Source organism: Dendrobates tinctorius, unplaced genomic scaffold (genome assembly GCF_039654945.1).
Source record: "Dendrobates tinctorius isolate UK_male_01 unplaced genomic scaffold, ASM3965494v1 ptg000241l, whole genome shotgun sequence".
Taxonomy (NCBI): Eukaryota; Metazoa; Chordata; class Amphibia; order Anura; family Dendrobatidae; genus Dendrobates; species Dendrobates tinctorius.
The window spans coordinates 14,531,595-14,550,813 of NW_027361908.1; the positions used below are offsets into that span (position 1 = coordinate 14,531,595).

The following is a 19,219-nucleotide window of genomic DNA, read 5'->3' on the forward strand; positions in this document are numbered from 1 at the left end:
ACATCAATCTTCTGACTGGCAAGAAGCACTCCAATTTACCACCAAGCAGATGAATGAAGCTTCTCAGTTGACCAGTTGTACTCAAGACACTGTCTGAGTTGAGCATTGATAGAACATACAAATTTTAGGATGTCATCCAACTGAAGAGCTGCACTAAATCCAGCAAATAGTTTTACACAATTGGTCCTTTGTCTAGGACTAGATTACTTTCAAAGTCCTGGAATCTAAGCCCATACAGCAGGTATTTCGCTTTTTAGATCCAAGTGAGGCACTTATAGTGTGTGGATAGATGAACAGTTAAATAGATAGAATGATATTCCACCTAATCTCCCTGAGAATGCCCTTAAGAGAAATAACGTTTCAGGTTGTACGCATTCTTAATTTGGAAGTCAGTAAGAATTACTAATGAATTTGTAAATTATAGCGTAGAATTATCACATCCAAGCTATGCTTACATGGGATGGTAATCACAACGTAACTTAATTTACTGCCATTTATTGATTTTGAAGATGGCCATTTATTCTTAAATCTGATATCGGTGACTTTTGTAAAATGAACATGCATTCGCAGTACCCCCACCAATCAGTGAATGCCTATTGCTATGTTTCCTGGGAGTACACAATATATGAGCCAGAACACGACACTGTGTAGTGGCCATTCTTGGGTACTGCAGGTCAGCTCCTATTGAAGTAAATGGGAACTAAGATGCAATACTCAAGAACAGCCACTACACAGCGTATGGAACAGTGGTGTACTTCCAGTAGCCAGTGACTGATTGATGACAGACCCTCACCCCCAATCTAATATTTATGATTTATCCTAAAATATAATACCTCAGTCACCTTTAATGATTTTTTAGTGGTGTTGATAGAAAGGTGCAAAGTAGAAGTCACAGCCTGGCCCTAGTATCTGGGGGGACTTTTGATTTTCAGGCTCCATATCTCACCATCCACTACTGCTTCAAATGTGTGGAACAGGTTATATTTTATAGTATTTAGGAAGAAAAAGATTTTTCCACCACCAGGAGCAAATCAGTAACAATGCAGTGAGATAACAAGAATCTGCAAGGACACGGTGATCTGCTGTGAAGACACTGAGCTTGAACTGCTGTGAGCTCATCATTAGCATTTTCCCATGGTCCTGAGGTCACCGCAATTCAGCCTGGCTGGGAACGCAGCCTCAGTGGTGTCACTGAGGCTGCACTCCTAGCAACTCATTCACCAGGGGATCTCAGCCTGGACGGTCGAATCTTGGCACTATCCAGGTTGAAAACTAATTCTCCCTCAGACATGGATTACGGCATGGGACAGAACGACAGACAGGTATGGTCTATTGTTTTTTATTTTTTATTTTACTTTATTACAGGAAATAAAGGTCTTCGGTGGAATTTGGTGAGGTTGTAAGTATTTTTTAATTGAGATTATTAAAGAAGTCTGTGTCATTTTTTCAATTAAAGGACTTTTTTCTGGGTGTCTGTGTTTTCTTACAATGTGACTATGGGATTAGTAATGGCGGCGTCCATTGACGCCTCTCCATTACTAACCTCGGGACTTGATGTCACCTCACAGTACAAAGGTGACATCAACTCCCCTAACTATCACCCACTTGCCACTTATACCGCTGTGTAATGACCATCAGATCTTTAGTGAGGTTGTGTCTGTCTAGAGTCTTGATATATTAAGCCCACCTTAATGGTTAATTTTATATTGAAAACACAATATTATTATTATTTATTATTATAGAGCCATTTATTCCATGGCGCTTGACATGTGAGGAGGGGTATACATAATACATACAAGTACAGTAATCATAAACAATACAAGTCACGACTGGTATAGGATGCGAGAGGACCCTGCCCGCCGGGGCTCTCAATCTACAAGGGATGGGTGAGGATACAGTAGGTGAGGGTAGAGCTGGTCGTGCCGCAGTTTGGTGGATCGGTGGTTACTGCAGGTTGTAGGCTTGTCAGAAGAGGTAGGTATTCAAGTTCTTTTTGAAGGTTTCCATGGTAGACGAGAGTCTGATATGTTGTGGTAGAGAGTTCAAGAGAAGGGGGGCTGCGCGGGAGAAGTCTTGTATGCGATTTTGGGAAGAGGAGATAAGAGGGGAGTACAGAAGGAGATCTTGTGAGGATCGGAGGTTTCGTGCAGGTAAGTACCGGGAGACGAGGTCACAGAGGTATGGAGGACTCAGGTTGTGGATGGCTTTGTATGTCATGGTTAGGGTTTTGAACTGAAGTCTTTGGGTAATGGGGAGCCAATGCAGGGATTGACAGAGGGGAGAGGCCGGGGAATAGCGGGGGGGGGGGCAGATTGATTTGTCGGGCAGCAGAGTTTAGAATAGATTGGAGGGGTGCAAGAGTGTTAGAGGGGAGACCACAGAGCAGGAGGTTGCAGTAGTCAAGGCGGGAGATGATGAGGGCATGGACTAGGGTTTTTGCAGATTCTTGGTTGAGGAATGTACGGATCAGTGAAATATTTTTGAGTTGAAGTCGACAGGAAGTTTAAAGGGCTTGGATATGTGGTTTGAAAGAAAGATCAGTGTCAAGGATAACCCCGAGGCAGCGAGCTTGTGGGACTGGAGAGTGTGGGCAGCCGTTTACTTTAATGGATAGGTCCGTTGCGGGGGTCACGTGAGATGGGGGAAAGATGATTAATTCTGTTTTGTCCATATTAAGTTTTAGAAATCTAGCGGAGAAGAAGGATGAAATAGCAGACAGACATTGAGGGATTCTGTTAAGTAGGGAGGTGATATCTGGTCCAGAGATGGAGATCTGTGTGTCATCAGCATAGAGGTGATACTGAAAGCCATGAGATTCTATGAGCTGTCTGAGGCCGAAGGTGTAAATGGACAAGAGCAGGGGCCCTAGGACTGAACCTTGCTGGACTCCGACGGATAGGGGGCGCGGTGAGGAGGTGGTGTGCGAGTGGGAGACGCTGAATGTCCGGTCTGTTAGGTATGACAATACACAATAAGGATGGGCCACTGCTTATGGGCCACTGCTGTGTGCTTGCTTCCTAGGCCAAAATTTGTGAGCCAACCCCTGATAACTAATAATATGCAAAATAGTTGCAAGACAAATGTATGAAGTAGCCAAGTTAATTGTCTGTAAAATGATGGTGGTCTCATGTTCAAAGTAGTATTGAATGGTGAGATATGGATCCCTAAAAGTTCAAAACATTGTTACTCTTTTGCTCGTCATTGTACTTGTACATCCTTCAATGGGTGCTGATGTGCAGAGAAGTCTCAGGAGTAGTGGAGTCCACTCCATACACAGCAGGTGTCAGCTGTGTTAGCAACTCCCTTTAACTTCTTTGCGCCGCAGCCCTTTTTTTTATGTTTTTGCGTTTCTGTTTTTCGCTCCCCTTCTTCCCAGAGCCATAACGAGTTCTACTTTTGAATGACCCCATTGGTTTTACCATATTGTGTACTTGAAAACGGGAAGAAAATTCCAAGTGCGGTGAACTTGCAAAAAAAGCGCAATTCCACACTGTTTTTTAATTTTTTTTATCATGTTCATCAAATGCTAAAACTGACCTGCCATTATGGTTCTCCATATCGTTATGAGTTCGTAGATACCAAACATGTATAGATTGTTTTTTATTTAAATGGTGAAAAAAATCCAAAGTTTGTTGAAAAAAAAAAAATTGCGACATTTTCCGAGACCTGTAGTGTCTCCATTTTTCATGATCTGGAGCTGGGTGAGGTCTTATTTTTTGTCAGAAATTGACAGCGGCATTTAACTGGTTAACAGCTGCAGGTGGATCGCGATTCCACCCACAGCTGTTAGGGACACATGTCAGATGTTCAAAACAGCTGACATGCTGACATGTGCTGGTAAAAATGTGGGCTTAGTGCTGGAGCCCACATTAAAGGGAGGGATACAGCATGCACAGTACATGTACGGTGCATGTCTTTAAGGGATTAACAGTTGCGACTGGAGCTAGCTCCAATCACTGCTGCTTAACCATAAAGATGCAGCTGTCAATCTCTGACATCAGTATTTAAATTTTGTGATCGCCATTCTTTGATATTTTCTTCTATTGCCCCCACACCCTCAAGATGCAATTGTGGGGAGCTTATGGTTTATCATCATCTTTGTAAATGTAACGCTGAAGGGTGAACGTAATGCTGGTGGATGTAGACCCATTGCGTCATGGGCTGAGCTTACCCTCGAGGGGCGGGACTAAGTGACTACCTGGTTTTTGCTAGAGCCTCTGGTGGTGAAGTTAGGCATGGCTGCAGGTAATCACCAGGTACCACTCCAGGGCAGTCCCCGGGACTGCAGAAGCTGATTGGAAGGTCAGAGGCATGAGAACACTATACAGGAGAGCAAAAACAAAAATGTTGCCAGATGGTTCCAGATTGGGGCAAGCAGCAAAGTTTCAGGATATGTAGCTGGTCTTAGGAGCGGAGAGGTCAGACAGGATGGGTAGGCAAACTGGGTCAGTAACGAAAGAAATAGAAACACACATTCACAAAAAGATCACCAGCAGGACAAACAGGTTAGGAATCAACAAGGAGCAAGCAAGGAGTGGTGCGAGGAGCTGCCAGATATAGTCTGCTGAAATAGGATAGACAGGGGAACCTAATTTCTGCAAGACAACAGCAGTGTTAAGTAACTGCAGAGACCAGCCACACCCCCTAAGGCAAACTAGAAACTACCCTAAGATACAGCAGTGCTGCAAGAGGCAAATCTCAGTAAGTGACTTGATTACCATGGAAACAGCAAAATCCCTCACTGTTGCATTGATCCACTCCCGCCTGGACTACTGCAATGCTCTATTAATTGGCCTCCCCGTTACTCGACTTTCCCCTCTCCATTCCATACTTAATGCAGCAGCCAGGGTCATCCATCTAGCTAATCAGAAAGCGGACGCGTCCGCTCTTCACCATTCATTACACTGGCTGCCTATTCATTATAGGATCCAGTTCAAAGCACTTGTTCTCATCCACAAAGCTCTCCACAGTGCGGCACCCCCTTACATATCCTCCTTCATTTCTATTTATCGGTCTAACCGACCGCTGTGCTCTGCAAATGACTTTTGACTAACTTCTGCACTAATCCGCATCTCCCACTCCCGACTCCAAGATTTCTTCGGCGCTGCGCCAATCCTCTGGAATGCTCTACCCCAAGAAATTAGGACTATCCACAATTTTCACAATATTAGGCGCTCCCTCAAAACGCATTTGTTCAGAGCGGCCTATCACGTTCACTAATCAAAGTCATTTTATGTGTAAGTGTGCGTGTGTTGCCCATTCACTATCTCCATCTATCCCTCACTCCCTCAAGATGGCTGGACCATCATTGTAAATACATCATTGTAAATATAAACCTGTACTCTGCATCTCCCCCACCCCATTGTAGATTGTAAGCTCTCACGAGCAGGGTCGTCTTATTTTACTTTAATTATTGTATTGTTAACGTTGTTACTTATGACTTGTCTTTTGGAGCTGTTAAACTGTAAAGCGCTGCGGAATATGTTGGCACTATATAAAGATTATTATTATTATTATTAAGATTATTATTATTACCATGGAAAGTAGGGCGGTGCTGAGGAATCATAGAATCATAGAATCATAGAGTTGGAAGGGACCTCCTGGGCCATCTGGTCCAACCCCCTGCTCAAAGCAGGATTCGCTAAATCATCCCAGTCAGATGTCTGTCCAGCCTATGTTTGAAGACTTCCATTGAAGGAGAACTCACCACTTCACGTGGCAGCCTGTTCCACTCATTGATCACTCTAACTGTCAAAAAGTTTTTTCTAATATCTAATCTGTGTCTCCTCCCTTTCAGTTTCATCCCATTGCTTCTAGTCTTTCCTTGTGCAAATGATACCGGCCTGAGAAGCCATGGTGGACACCAAGATGGAGGTGCAGGATCTACAGGAACGGAGCAAAGCGTCAGGAGCTTCCTGTCGCTTGTTCCAGAGGAGATGAAATCTTCGGACTCAGGGTTTGACACTTACCTGCAGGACGCTCTGGTACAGTACCGAAACTGCTGCCAGCACGCGTCATCTTGGGGATGGCCGGTATCACCACAGCCACTCAGTGCAGGTCACCCAGGACAGGAGGAGATATACAGGTTACTGCCGTGACATTTCTCCCACAAATTCAGCCTGTGACTGAACTTCTTGGAAGAGCATTAATTTCTCTATATAGCGTAAAACTATGGTCCTGCGGTATCTAGTGCAAGTAATCAAATAATTGCAGGTTCAAGTCCATTTTAAAGGGGTTGTGCCACGAACAAAAGTATATTTTAATAAACAGATCTTGGAATAAAAATAAACTCCACAATTAGACAGCAAAATGTTCCTGCCCTGAGATAATCTTATAAAGGTGTCCCTGCTATGTACTTTGTAATGGTTGTTTGTAGAGATGGGCGGACACCTGGATGTTTGGGTTCAGTGGGTTTGGTCAAACAGTTACAAAAAGTTCGAGTTCAGGTACCAGAACACTACCCGGACCCCATTCACTTGAATGGTGAACCTGAACATCCAGTGTTTGCTGCGCTGTCATATGCATGACAGCACGGCACCACCGGTTCTGATTGGCAGTAAAGTCATCACAGCCGATCAGAAAGCCATAGTTCCCATGCTGTCAAAAGATGGCGTGAGCACGCAGCAGTGATTGGAGGTATAAAGTTTACATCCTGTCACTGGTGTCAGCTGATGGGACTACTGCTCCCATCAGCTGATGCATGCTGCTGCTAATAACAGCAAGAGACGGCAGCAGCTGGTGGAAGCATTCATCAGCCGATGCCCACACTGTAAATAAATAATTAACAAAAAAACGGCATGATTTCCCCTGTATTTTTGATAACCAGTCGGGCAAAACTCACAGCTGGGGGCTGCAACCCTCAACTGCCAGCTTCAGCAAGACTGGTTATCAAGAATAAAGGGGTCCCCACTCTGATTTTTTTTTAAATTATTTAAATAAATATTTTTAAAAAAAATTGGCGTGAGGTCTCCCCATTTTTGACAACCAGCCTTGCTAAAGCAGACAGCTGGGGGCTGGTATTCTCAGCCTGGTAAGGGTCCATGGTTATTACCCCCCATCCTAAATATAGCAGCCCACAACAGCCCAGAAAAGGCACCTCTATTAGATGTGCCAATTCTGACACTTTACCTGGATCTTCCCACTTGCCCTGTAGCGATGGCAAGTGGGCTTCTTTTTTGTGAGGTTGATGTCACCTTTGTATAGTCAGGTGACATCAAGCCAATGGATTAGTAATGGAAAGGCATCTATAAGACACCTATTCATTACTTATCCTATATTTGTATTAAAAATAAACACACAGCCAGAATAAAGTCCTTTATTTGAAATAAAATAAAACACACTTTTCCATTTTTAAAAAATAACAAACACAGTTATACTGACCTAACACCCATTCCAATGCAGTCCTCGTCATCTGTAATAAAACAAAAATAAAAACAATAATATCCCTCACTTTTCCGTCATTCTGTCCCATGCCGTAATCCATGTCTCGAGGATACACAGTTTTCAACCTGGGCGGTGCCAAAATGTGACCGTCCAGGCTGAGAACCATTGATGAATGAGCTGTTGCGAGCGTGGCCTCAGTGACTATCAGTGACGTCATCGAGGTCAGTGCAGGTCACTGAGGCTGCATTTCCAGCTGGCAAATGAACTGCAGTAACCTCGGTGAGATCCCCACTAGTACCGTGAGAAAGTCTCAAGATGCAGCGCTGAGCTCATAGAGTTCACCGTCGTTCACTGTGAGAAATTTCTCACAGTGAACTGCAGTGATCTCTGAGCTCAACACCATGAGAATTTAAATAAATAAATAATTTTAAAAAATGACATGGGTTACCCTGTTTTTTTGATAACCAGCCAGGCAAAACTCACAGCTAGGTGCTGCAACCCTCAGCTGTCAGTGTTAGCAAGGCTGGTTATGAAGAATAGAGGAGTCCCCATGCTGTTTTTTAAATTATTTAAATAAATAATTAAAAAAATGACATGGGGTCTCCCCCACTTTTGACAACCAACCAACTAAAGCAGCTAGCTGGGGCTGATATTCTCGGGCTGGTAAGGGGCCATGGATTTTACTCCCCAGCCTAAAAATAGCACCCCACAGCTGGCCAGAAAAGGCGCATTTAGATTAAACACACAAGTATGAAGTCTTTAAATTGAAAGAATGGCACAGACTCCTTTAATGATTATAAATTAAACCATACTCACATCAATGCCCATTCCATTGAATCCCTTGTCTCCTGTAATAAAACAAAAATAGAAAACAACAATATCCTTCACCTGTCCGTCGTTCTGTCCCACACCGTAATCCATGTCCATGTCTGGGTATAAACTGATGAATGAGCTGCTGCGAGCACAGCATCAGTGACCAGGGGTGACATCATCAAGGTTACTACTGGTCACTGAGGTTGCGTTCCCAGCCAGGATGAACTACAGTGACTTCCCTCCAATGAAATCACCACTTGCACAGTGAGAAAAAGTCTCAAGGGCAAGATGAGACTTTTTCTCACTGAGCTAGCAGTGATCTCACCAAACTCACTGCAGTTCATTGGCCCGGGTGGGAACGCAGCCTCAGAGACCGAAGGTAACCTCGATGAAGTCACCTCACCGCTAGTCACTGATGATGCTCTTGCAGCAGTTCATTCTTCCTGAACTGTCACATCTTGGCACCATCCAGGTTGAAAACTGTTTATTCCCCAAACATGGATTACAGCGTGGGACAGAACGATGGACAGGTGAGGGATATGGTTGTTTTTTTAATTTCTGTTTTATTACAGGAGACAAGGGATTTAATGGAATGAGAGTTAGGTGAGTATGTGTTTGTTATTTTTAAATAAAAAAAGGAAAAGTGTGTTTTGTTTTATTTCAAATAAAAGACTTTATTCTGGCTGTGTCTTTATTTATCATACAACTATAGAATTAGTAAAGGATAGGTGTCTTATCGACGTCTCTCCAATACTAATCCGTGCTCTTGATGTCACTGGACAATACAAAGGTGATATCAGCCCCACAAATATGAACCCCACTTGCCACCGCTACAGGGCAAGTGGGAACAGCAAATTTTGCAAGTCACTGTTTTTGAAAAGCAACTGGGATAACTGCATCCTTGAAAGGATTGTTAAGAAAAGGCCATTCAAAAATTAGGGGGAGATTCACAAGGAGTGGACTGCTGCTGGAATCATTGCTTCAAGAGCCACCACACACAGACGTATCCAGGTCATGGGCTAAAAGTTCCGCATTCCTTGTGTCAAGACACTCATGACACTCATGACCAATAGACAACGCCAGAAGCATCTTACCTGGGGCAAGGAGAGAAAGACCTGGACTGTTGCTCAGTGGTCCAAGGTGTTGTTTTCAGATGAAAGTCAATTTTGCATTTCATTTGGAAATCAAGGTTCCAGAGTCTGGTGGAAGAGTGGAGAGGCACACAATCCAAGCTGCTTGAGGTCTAGTGTGAAATTTCCATGATCAGTGATGGTTTGGGGAGCCATGCCATCTGCTGCTGTAGGTCCACTGTGCTTTATCAAGAACAAAGTCAGCCGTCTACCAGGAAATTTTAGAGCACTTCATGCTTCCCTTTGCCAACAAGCTTTTTGAAGATGGAAATTTCAATATCCAGCAGTACTTGGCACCTGTCCACACTGCAAAACATTACCAGTACCTGGTTTAAAAACAACAGTATCACTGTGCTTGATCGGCCAGAATACTTACCTGACCTTAACCCCATACAGAATCTATGGGGTATTATCAAGAGGAAGATGAGAGACACCAGACCCAAAAATGCAGACGAGCTGAAGGCTGCAGGGCTTCCATAACACCTCAGCAGTGCCATAGGCTGATCACCTCCATGCCACACCGCATTGATGCAGTAATTGATGCAAAATGAGCCCCGACCAAGTATTGAGTGCATTTGCTAAACATACATTTCAGTAGGCCAACATTTTGGATTTTAAAATAATTTTACAAGCTGGTGTTATAAAGTATTCTAATTTACTGATATGATGATACTTTACTGTTTTCATTGGTGTAAGCCATAATCATCAACATTAACAGAAATAAACTATTGAAATAGATCACTCTGTTTGTAATGACTCTATATAATATATGAGTTTCACTTTTTGTATTGAAGAACTGAAATAAATTAACTTTTAGATGATATTCTAATTTTGTGAGAAGAACCTGTATATCTACTAGATACCAATGATCAGGTCATTGATGTAGGTATTATAAACTTACTTTGTAACGATTTGCCATTTTCCTTTTTTAGCATTCTGATCATACATGCATCCAAGCAATTACATTTGTGCTGGACGAGGATATTAATAAACAGGTTACTATCTTGAGGAATGGAGATGTTCACTTTGGTCCTAACCAAGGTCTTATGCTGAATGGTAAGCTTTTTATGAAAATACTATATAAATATCACAAGTATAACTACTGTGTAGTCACTCACTATATTTTAAAGGGTATATGAACTTTAGAATGATTTATTTTGAAATCTAACCTCTCTCTGTCAGAAAAATTAAAATCCCCAACCTTGAATATGAGTGAATGAATATTACAGTAGCAGGCAGAGTACCTGCAATAACACTTGGCAGTAGAGGACGCCATTCTACATTGTTAAAGAAAAGCTAACATTAGCAAATTATGTATTACCAGTATTTGTTTTTGTTTGCTCTTTTTCATCTCATAATCTATATTAAAAATAAAAAATAGAAATTCCTGCAATATTCATTCTGGCCACTGGGGCTTTTTTTAGACTAACTTCCAGTTGTTTAAGGAAATAACAAATGTACATAGCCACAATGGACAGGCCCATATTTTTTTATTTAAATATCTAATGAGCTTGCACAGAGATAATTGTGAAGGGAGGAACAGGGTTAGTTGTGACATTGTCCTTTGTGATTGATGGATCCTGAGGTATAGGCTTTGTATAGAGGTGTTGCTTGTCATTATAACCCTTCCTTTGATGATAAGGAGCTTTACAAAAAACTTTTCCTGAAATAACATAAAGGAAAAGTATAATAAAGCCCCAATGATCAGTAAAAAAATTGTAAAATTGCAAGTTTTGTTTTACATTTTAATAAAGATCGTGATATAAAAAAATGAAAAACATTCACAAAGTTTTATTAAAACTACATGTAACACAAAAACCTGATTTAAACTATAGATCATTTTGTAAAGATAGCTTTATTTTAAAAGGGTATAATACATGTAAGAGACTTTGCAGTAGTGACAGATTGAAAGCCATAATAACCTTTCCATTTTCTGAATATGCAAGCTCGCTCCTAATGATAATGGCAAGTTAGGCCCCATTCCAAGTTTTTCATAGGTCCAATGGTTGCTTGTTATGTCTCTGCTTCCAGACATCGCCCTGATTGTATGCCTGGGAATGAGCACTCAGCATAACCGAGACTTTAAGGGGTTTGTCTAATGAAAGCAAATTATCAACCAACTACAAGATAGGTGATAACGTGCCAATAGTTGGTGTCCCAACAATGGCTCTGTTCATGGTCACCTTGAAGCTTTAAAAAGGGGACCCATGAACAGGTTTTGTAATAGCAGCTTCATCTATCAGGTCCCAGGAGTCGGATTTCTGTCGCTGCACAGCGGGAATCCCGAGCCTTACTTCCAGCAGTCTCCCATTCCTCTCCAGCCACAGAGGAGGTTGCTCTGCAAACTAGTTGGTCCAGGAGCTCTGCCCAGACCAGCCCGCGTGGGTTTGCTTGCTGCTGCCACCTCTGGCACAGCTATGGCAATACATGCTGCTCAGCAGCGAGATTCTCCAGGGACTAAGTCCCCATGTCGGGCCACTGAACATGCCGGTGGAGTGATCTCCCATTGGAGATCGAAGGTCACATGCTCAGGTCCTGCTTGTGCTCGGATTGGCCCATCCGAGAAGCCAGGAAGGTCCCGGATGCTCACGGCTATAAAAAGTTTGCATGGCCGCTCGACTGTATTTTCAGACTATGTGGAGTGAGTGATGTATGCACGTATGAATGTCTCTGGTGAATGACTCATTAAGAAACCTCTACCCTTGGTACGCATGTGTTGTGCAGCCTAGCCTGCTAGCGCCCAGGCTTAGGCGTAGGTAGGTCAGAGGTTGAGTCAGACATCAGTCCTCACCAGGGACTTGGCACGCCTCAGTGCACATGCTCCACACCTCATAGCCAGCGTCTATAGTGGCGCTCACGGCATCGACGCCGCGCTCAGTGGGCCTAGAGGGACTCTAACCCCGTGTCCTTGGGGTAGAGTTCTGTGGCCATACACTGTGCCCTCTTTTGGCCGGGCTCTGTGAGCTAAACAGGCTCCGGCATCTACGTTCAGCGGTTGTGTGCGGCTCTGTGCATTACCAGAGTTCGCTCCTATTCACATTGGGTGACGTAACCCACGTGTGATTGTTTTCACACCGCTTAATTTTTCCGCCATTATCTAGCAGCAGTGTACCACCTCTGCACGGTGGACCCTGGGCTGCGAACGCACCTACTACTATTTTATAATTTGGTGCGTTCCACCAGCCCTAACATTATCCTTGTGCCAGGGTCTGGCTAGTAATGGCAGACGAACAGCAACTGCTGCAGTCCATCCGGCAGCTGCAGGGCAGGTTGGTGGCTCTCGAGCGTCCAGCCTCAGCTGCGGATGTTACTGCGGTCGCTGTTCAGGCAGCCACAGAGGCTGTCTCCCGTGTGACCACTGCCATCCCTACCCCGACTTTGTTCCGCCTCCCACTGCCCGAGAAGTTCTTGGGTGATAGTGTCTTGTAGGGGTTCCGTGAGCTAGTGCTCGATACAGCTGGAGCTGCTGGCAGCACGATTCCCCTCCCAAAGTGGGATTTATTATTTCCTTCTTGTCGGGCAGGGCTTTGGAGTGGGCCACACCACTGTGGAAGCGTGGTGATCATGTGGTGCAGAGTGCCTCTTGGTTCTTGGACACTCTGGAACATGTCTTCCTGGGACCGCGAGTCACCCATGACACCGCGCTCCGGCTGCTGGCATTGTCATGGTTCGTCCATGGTCAGCCACTTTGCCATCCAGTTCCGGACGCTGGCCTCAGAGTTAGAGTGGCCAGATAAGGTCCTCATTCCGGCATTCTGGAGAGGTTTGGCTGGCCATGTGAAGGACACTCTGGCCACCAGGGAGATTCCTGCTACACTGGAGAAGCTTATCACCGTCTCCACCCGTATAGAGCTTTGCTTTGCCGAGCGAAGGGTGGAGTGGTTCCAGTGTAGACAGAGCTTTAGGTTGGCACCCAGTTTTGCTAAACCTCTGGAATCTTCCGATCGGGAATCCGAGCGTCAGGGGGCTTACCGCGAGGGATCCAGGCCCCAGCCCGCTTGAGCCCCTGTGATCTGTCATGTTGCCGGCAGTCCGGTCACTTTGCCAACCAGTGCCCACAGCGGCTGGGAAGACGCTCGCCCCTAGTGGCCGTAGGAGGCGGCTCACTAGAATCCGCGGCGTTTTCCTCCAAGTTGTCCTTTAAGGGGACACTTGGGTTTGTTTCTTCCACTCTGGCTGTGGAGGTTTGCATGGATTCCGGAGCGGAGGGCAACTTTATGTCTTCTGCCTTCGCTCAACGGCACGCGATACCACTGCTAATGATGTCCAAGCCAGTCACCATCAGAGTAGTGAATGGCGCGACTCTGCCCTCACAGATTACCCACCAAACCGCTCCACTGTTACTCTCGGTGTCTCCATCTCATCAGGAGATGATATCCCTCCTCGTCATGCCCAAAGGTATCGACCAGGTCCTTCTGGGGGTCCCCTGGTTGCGGTATCACTCTCCCCATATAGAGTGGTCCTCGGGGAGAATTCTTGGTTGGAGTAAAGGCCCCGTCACACATAGCGATCTCGCTAGCAAGATCGCTGCTGAGTCACAAGTTTTGTCACACAACAGCGATCTCACCAGCGAGATCGCTGTGTGTGACAGTGATCAGCGACCGGCCCCCCCGCCGGTATCGCTGATCGCTCTGAGAAACCTCTGGACTTTTATTTGATCGCTGGTCTCCCGCTGGCCAGCACGCATCGCTGCGTGTGACAGGCGGGAGACCAGCGATCTGCTGGTAACTAACGTACACATCGGGTATCCAAGGGACGCCATTAGATACCCAATGTGTACGTTAGTTACCAGCACGCTGATGCAGGGAGCTGGTAACTAATGAACACAGCAACGCCGCGCGCTTGGCGTCGCTGTGCTGATCGCTGGTGAAGCTGTCTGTGTGACAGCTCACCAACGATCACATAGTGACTCACCAGCGATCCTGACACGTTGATATCGTTGTCGGGATCGCTGGTGAGTCGCTATGTGTGACTCCAGCTTAAGTCATGTGAGGGTAGATGTCTGAGGGAATGCGTCCAGGTTGCCTCCATTGAGGTCCCCGCAGATCTTTCCTCACTTCCCAAACACTATCGACAGTATGCGGACGTGTTCTCCAAAAAGGCGGCGGAGACACTTTCACCGCATCGCCCCTATGACTGTCCTATTGCCCCTATGACTGTCCTATTGACCTCTTGCCTGGTGCTGAGCCTCCCCGGGGTCGAGTCTATCCCCTATCTCTCCCGGAGACAGAGGCCATGTCTCAATACATCAGGGAAAATCTGGCAAGAGGATTCATTAGGAAGTCAGTGTCACCAGCGGGGGCGGGATTCTTCTTCGTCCAGAAGAAGAGTGGGGAACTACGTCCTTGCATCGATTACAGGGGTCTTAACGCCATCACCGTTAAAAATAATTATCCTCTACCCCTGATATCGGAGCTGTTTGATAGGCTACGGGGAGTGAGAGTGTTTACCAAACTTGATCTGCGGGGGACTTACAACCTGATTCGCATCCGTGATGGGGACGAATCTAAGACGGCATTTAACACCAGAGACGGGCACTATGAACATCTGGTGGTGCCCTTCGGGCTCTGTAATGCCCCGGCCGTCTTCCAAGACTTTGTGAACGATATCTTCCGGGATATGCTTACCACCTCTGTAGTAGTCTATCTGGATGATATTCTCATCTACTTTCCAGATATTGACTCCCACCGGAGAGATGTTTACCAAGTTTTCGACCTCCTGCAGGCAAACTCCCTCTATGCCAAGTTGGAGAAGTGTGTGTTTGAGCAGGAGTCCTTGCCTTTCTTGGACTATATCATCTCTGCCCAGGGTTTGGGCATGGATCCTACCAAGCTACAGGCGGTGATGTATTGGCAGGAACCCCATTCTCTCAAAGCGGTGCAGCGCTTTATGGGGTTCATAAATTACTATTGTCAATTCATTCCCCACTTCTCAACTTTGGTAGCGCCCTTGGTAGCCCTCACCAAGAAGGGTGCAAACACCAAGTTGTGGTCAGAACCTGTCTCCAAGGCCTTCTCCTCTATTAAATCCCATTTCGCTAGTGCTCCCATTCTACATCGCCCCGATGTGGATAAACCCTTCATTCTGGAGGTGGATGCCTCTTCCGTCGGTGCTGGAGCGGTCCTGTTCCAGAAGGACTCACAAGGTCGGAAGCAACCATGCTTCTTCTTTTCCAAGACCTTCACACCGGCGGAGAGGAATTATTCCATCGGGGACATGGAGTTGCTAGCAATGAAGTTGGCCTTTTCAGAGTGGAGACACCTCCTGAAGGGGGCTCGCCACCCTTTCCAGGTGTTCACCTGCCACAAGAATTTGGTCTATTTACAAACAGCCCAGCGGCTGAATTCTCGCCAGGCCAGATGGTCCTTGTTCTTCTCCCGATTCCACTTCACCCTGCATTTTCTCTCCAGGGAAAAGAATGTCTGGGCCGATGCTCTCTCCGGCTCCGTGGTGTCATCGGAGGAGAAAGAGCCTCGGCTGATAGTCCCATCTGAGAGCCTGTGGACCGTGGCTCCGGTTGCCCTCAAGTCTGTACCTCCAGGCAAGACTTTCATCCCTGCCCATCTGCAACCGGAGGTCCTCTCTTGGGCTCATTCGTCCAGGCTGGGTGGACATTTTGGGACCAAACGGACCTCTGAGCTTCTGGCGAGGACGTACTGGTGGACCGCATATGGCCCGTGATGTCAGGGACTATATACGGGCATGCGTCTCTTGCGCCCAGAATCGGCCATCTCGGCAGCGGCCCGCTGGGTTACTCTATCCTCTGCCGGTTGCTGACAGGCCCTGGGAGATGGTCGGTATGGACTTTGTGGTGGGTTTGCCCAAGTCCAGTGGCAGCACCGTCATTTGGGTGGTCACCGATCATTTCTCCAAGATGGTGCATCTGGTACCACTCTCTCGGCTACTTTCGGCATGGGGCCTGGCAGCGTTGTTTATTAAACATGTTTTCCGCCTGCACGGCATGCCGGATAAGATTGTCAGTGACCGGGGTCCTCAGTTTGCGTCTCGGTTCTGGAGAGAGCTCTGTTCTCTGCTTAGCATAGAGCTAAATCTCTCCTCGGCCTATCATCCCGGTTGGTTGAGAGAGCCAACCAGACCCTGGTAACATATCTGTGACATTTTGTCTAGGCCAGGCAGGATGATTGGGCACCCTTGCTGCCATGGGCGGAGTTCGCCTTGAACAACGCTGTGGCCGACTCCACCGGTCAGACCCCTTTCCTCTTAAATTACGGCCAGCATCCACGCGTCCCCATGCCCATGCCCGTGTCGTCCACCGACTCTAGGGTGGCAGACTGGGTGGTGGAGGCACGTGACATTTGGGATCACGTGCAGGATGCTATCCGGGCCTCCAAGGAGAGAATGAGGTTCTCCGCTGACACTCGCCGGCGCCTGGCTCTGACCTTCGCCCCTGGCAACTTAGTGTGGCTCCCTGCTCAAAACATCAGGCTGTGGGTGGAATCCGCTAAGTTCGCACTGCGCTATATTAGCCCTTTCAAGGTCCTTGAGCAGATCAACCCTGTGGTCTACCGCCTGGCTCTTCCACCACACTTGGCTATCTCGGACACTTTTCATGTGTCTCTCCTTAAGCCGGTGCACATGTCCCGGTTTTCTGAGCCAAATGCTGGGACATCAGACCTGTCGTCAGACGAGTTGAGGTCAATGCCATCGTGGGATGCAAGATGATGCGAGGCAAAAAATTTTACTTGGTGGATTGGAAGGGTCATGGTCCAGAGGCGCGGACCTGGGAGCCGGTGGAAAACATCGACGCTCCTCTTCTCATTGCGGAATTTGAGTGGAGCGAAGCTCGGAGAGGAGGGGGCCCTAGGAGGGGGGGTAATGTTAGGCGTCGGATTTCTGTCGCTGCACAGCGGGAATCCCGAGCCTTACTTCCAGCGGTCTCCCATTCCTCTCTGGCCACAGAGGAGGTTGCTCTGCAAACTGGTCGGTCCAGGCGCTCTGCCCAGACCAGCTCCGTGGGTTTGCTTGCTGCTGCCACCTCTGGCACAGCTATGGCAATACATGCTGCTCAGCAGCGAGATTCTCCAGGGACTAAGTCCTCGTGTCAGGCCACTGAGCATGCCCGTGGAGTGATCTCCCATTGGAGATCGAAGGTCACGTGCACAGGTCCTGCTCGTGTTTGGATTGGCCCATCCGAGAAGCCAGGAAGGTCCCGGACACTCGCGGCTATAAAAGGTTTGCATGGCCGCTCGGCCATGCGCTAGGATAGACTGTATTTACAAACTATGTGGAGTGAGTGATGTATGCACGTATGAATGTCTCTGGTGAATGACTCATTAAGAAACCCCTACCCTTGGTACGCATGTGTTGTGCAGCCTAGCCTGCTAGCGCCCAGGCTTAGGCGTAGGTAGGTCAGAGGTTGAGTCAGGCAACAGTCCTCGCCAGGGACTCGGCACGCCTCAGTGCACGTACTCCACACCTCATAGCCAGCGTCTATAGCGGCGCTCGCGGCAGCAACGCCGCGCTCAGTGGGCCTAGAGGGACTCTAACCCCGTGTCCTTGGGGTAGAGTTCTGTGGCCGTACACTGTGCGCTCTTTTGGTCGGGCCCTGTGAGCTAAACATGCTCCAGCATTTACGTTCAGCGGTTGTGCGGCTCTGTGCATTAACAGAGTTCGCTCCTATTCACATTGGGTGACGTAACCCAAGTGTGACTGTTTTCACACCGCTTAATTCTTCCGCCATTATCTAGCAGCAGTGTACCACCTCTGCACGGTGGACCCTGGGCTGCGAACGCACCTACTACTATTTTATAATTTGGTGCATTCTGCCAGCCCTAACACCAGGAAACCCTGGCCTTCACCCTTTAAACTTTGTACAGAAATATTAACTTTTATACAGGTGCTCTGGGTTGAGTCCACAGTTTAGCTGCTGGCTGGTGGAGTAGGCTGGCAGGATTGGTCAGACAGGAGTTTTTATAAATGAGCAGCTCTGCCCAGGGCGGGCTCACAGCAGGGAATTATGGCTAAATAAGTTAGGAATTAACCCCCAAACACAAACACTACAATTCCCCGAGAATTAAACAGGACTGCCAAATTGTTGTTCTGCACTGCCTATAACAAAGACGCTGCTCACATGGACAACATAAGCAGTTACAGAGGGGGCAGGTACTAACATAGATGACGTTGAGGAGTAAAGAGGCACCAACGTTTTGATCTGCAAATATTGTTATTGATGGCCGTCCATATACCACTTTTTATAGGATAAATCTGGGTGGTGCACAGCTCAAAATATAGCAAAAATTCAAAAACTAGGAATAGAAATGCAGCACTCATGCATATCCATTCAATTAAAAGTTCTTTATTCCACACACATGGACATCATTCTTCTCGGTGAGAAGGTAAAAACAAGGGTTAAAGCAGGAGAGAGGAGAAAAAACGGACTCTTAACCGATGCTTCTACGGGTCCATACAGGACCACATGAATAGTTACCGGGCTGACAGGTACTAACATGGATGTTATAGCTGTACAAATTGGTAGATATTGGGTATATTTTATCAATGTTAGAAAAAACAGTGGCAGGCTGGACGCCCGACAGCTGCACCATTCATTTTCTTTGGGCCTGCCAGAAAAAGCTGAGCACTGTGGTTGGCAACCCCAAAGCGCGCTGCAGATCTATGCTAACGGAAAAATTTGTTTCCCGTTCTGCCAGTCAATGCTAGTCCCAGCAATTGGAATCCCAACGATCAACAAGATATCAATAACATAAATAGGTTATAACTTGTTTTGGCCAGACAACCCCGTTAAGGACAAAATAAAAAAAATTAAGAAAAATAAAGCAAGTTATATTTCAGGTATTGAAATTCAAAATGGAAAGGACATATGCCATCCATGTAAAATAAGGCACATATTTCCAAAAATAGTCTCATGTTTAACG

At 46.5% G+C, this 19,219-nt stretch overlaps 1 protein-coding gene across 1 annotated transcript in view; it reads left to right on the forward strand.

The window, feature by feature from the left end:
* The window catches only part of OTOGL (otogelin like), a 356,745-nt gene that overhangs the window by 60,215 nt on the left and 277,311 nt on the right, over positions 1-19,219 (forward strand). The window contains exon 16 of the mRNA XM_073556969.1: positions 10,259-10,382. Within this exon, the coding sequence (XP_073413070.1) occupies positions 10,259-10,382 (124 nt within the window). The remainder of the gene's footprint in view (positions 1-10,258; positions 10,383-19,219) is intronic.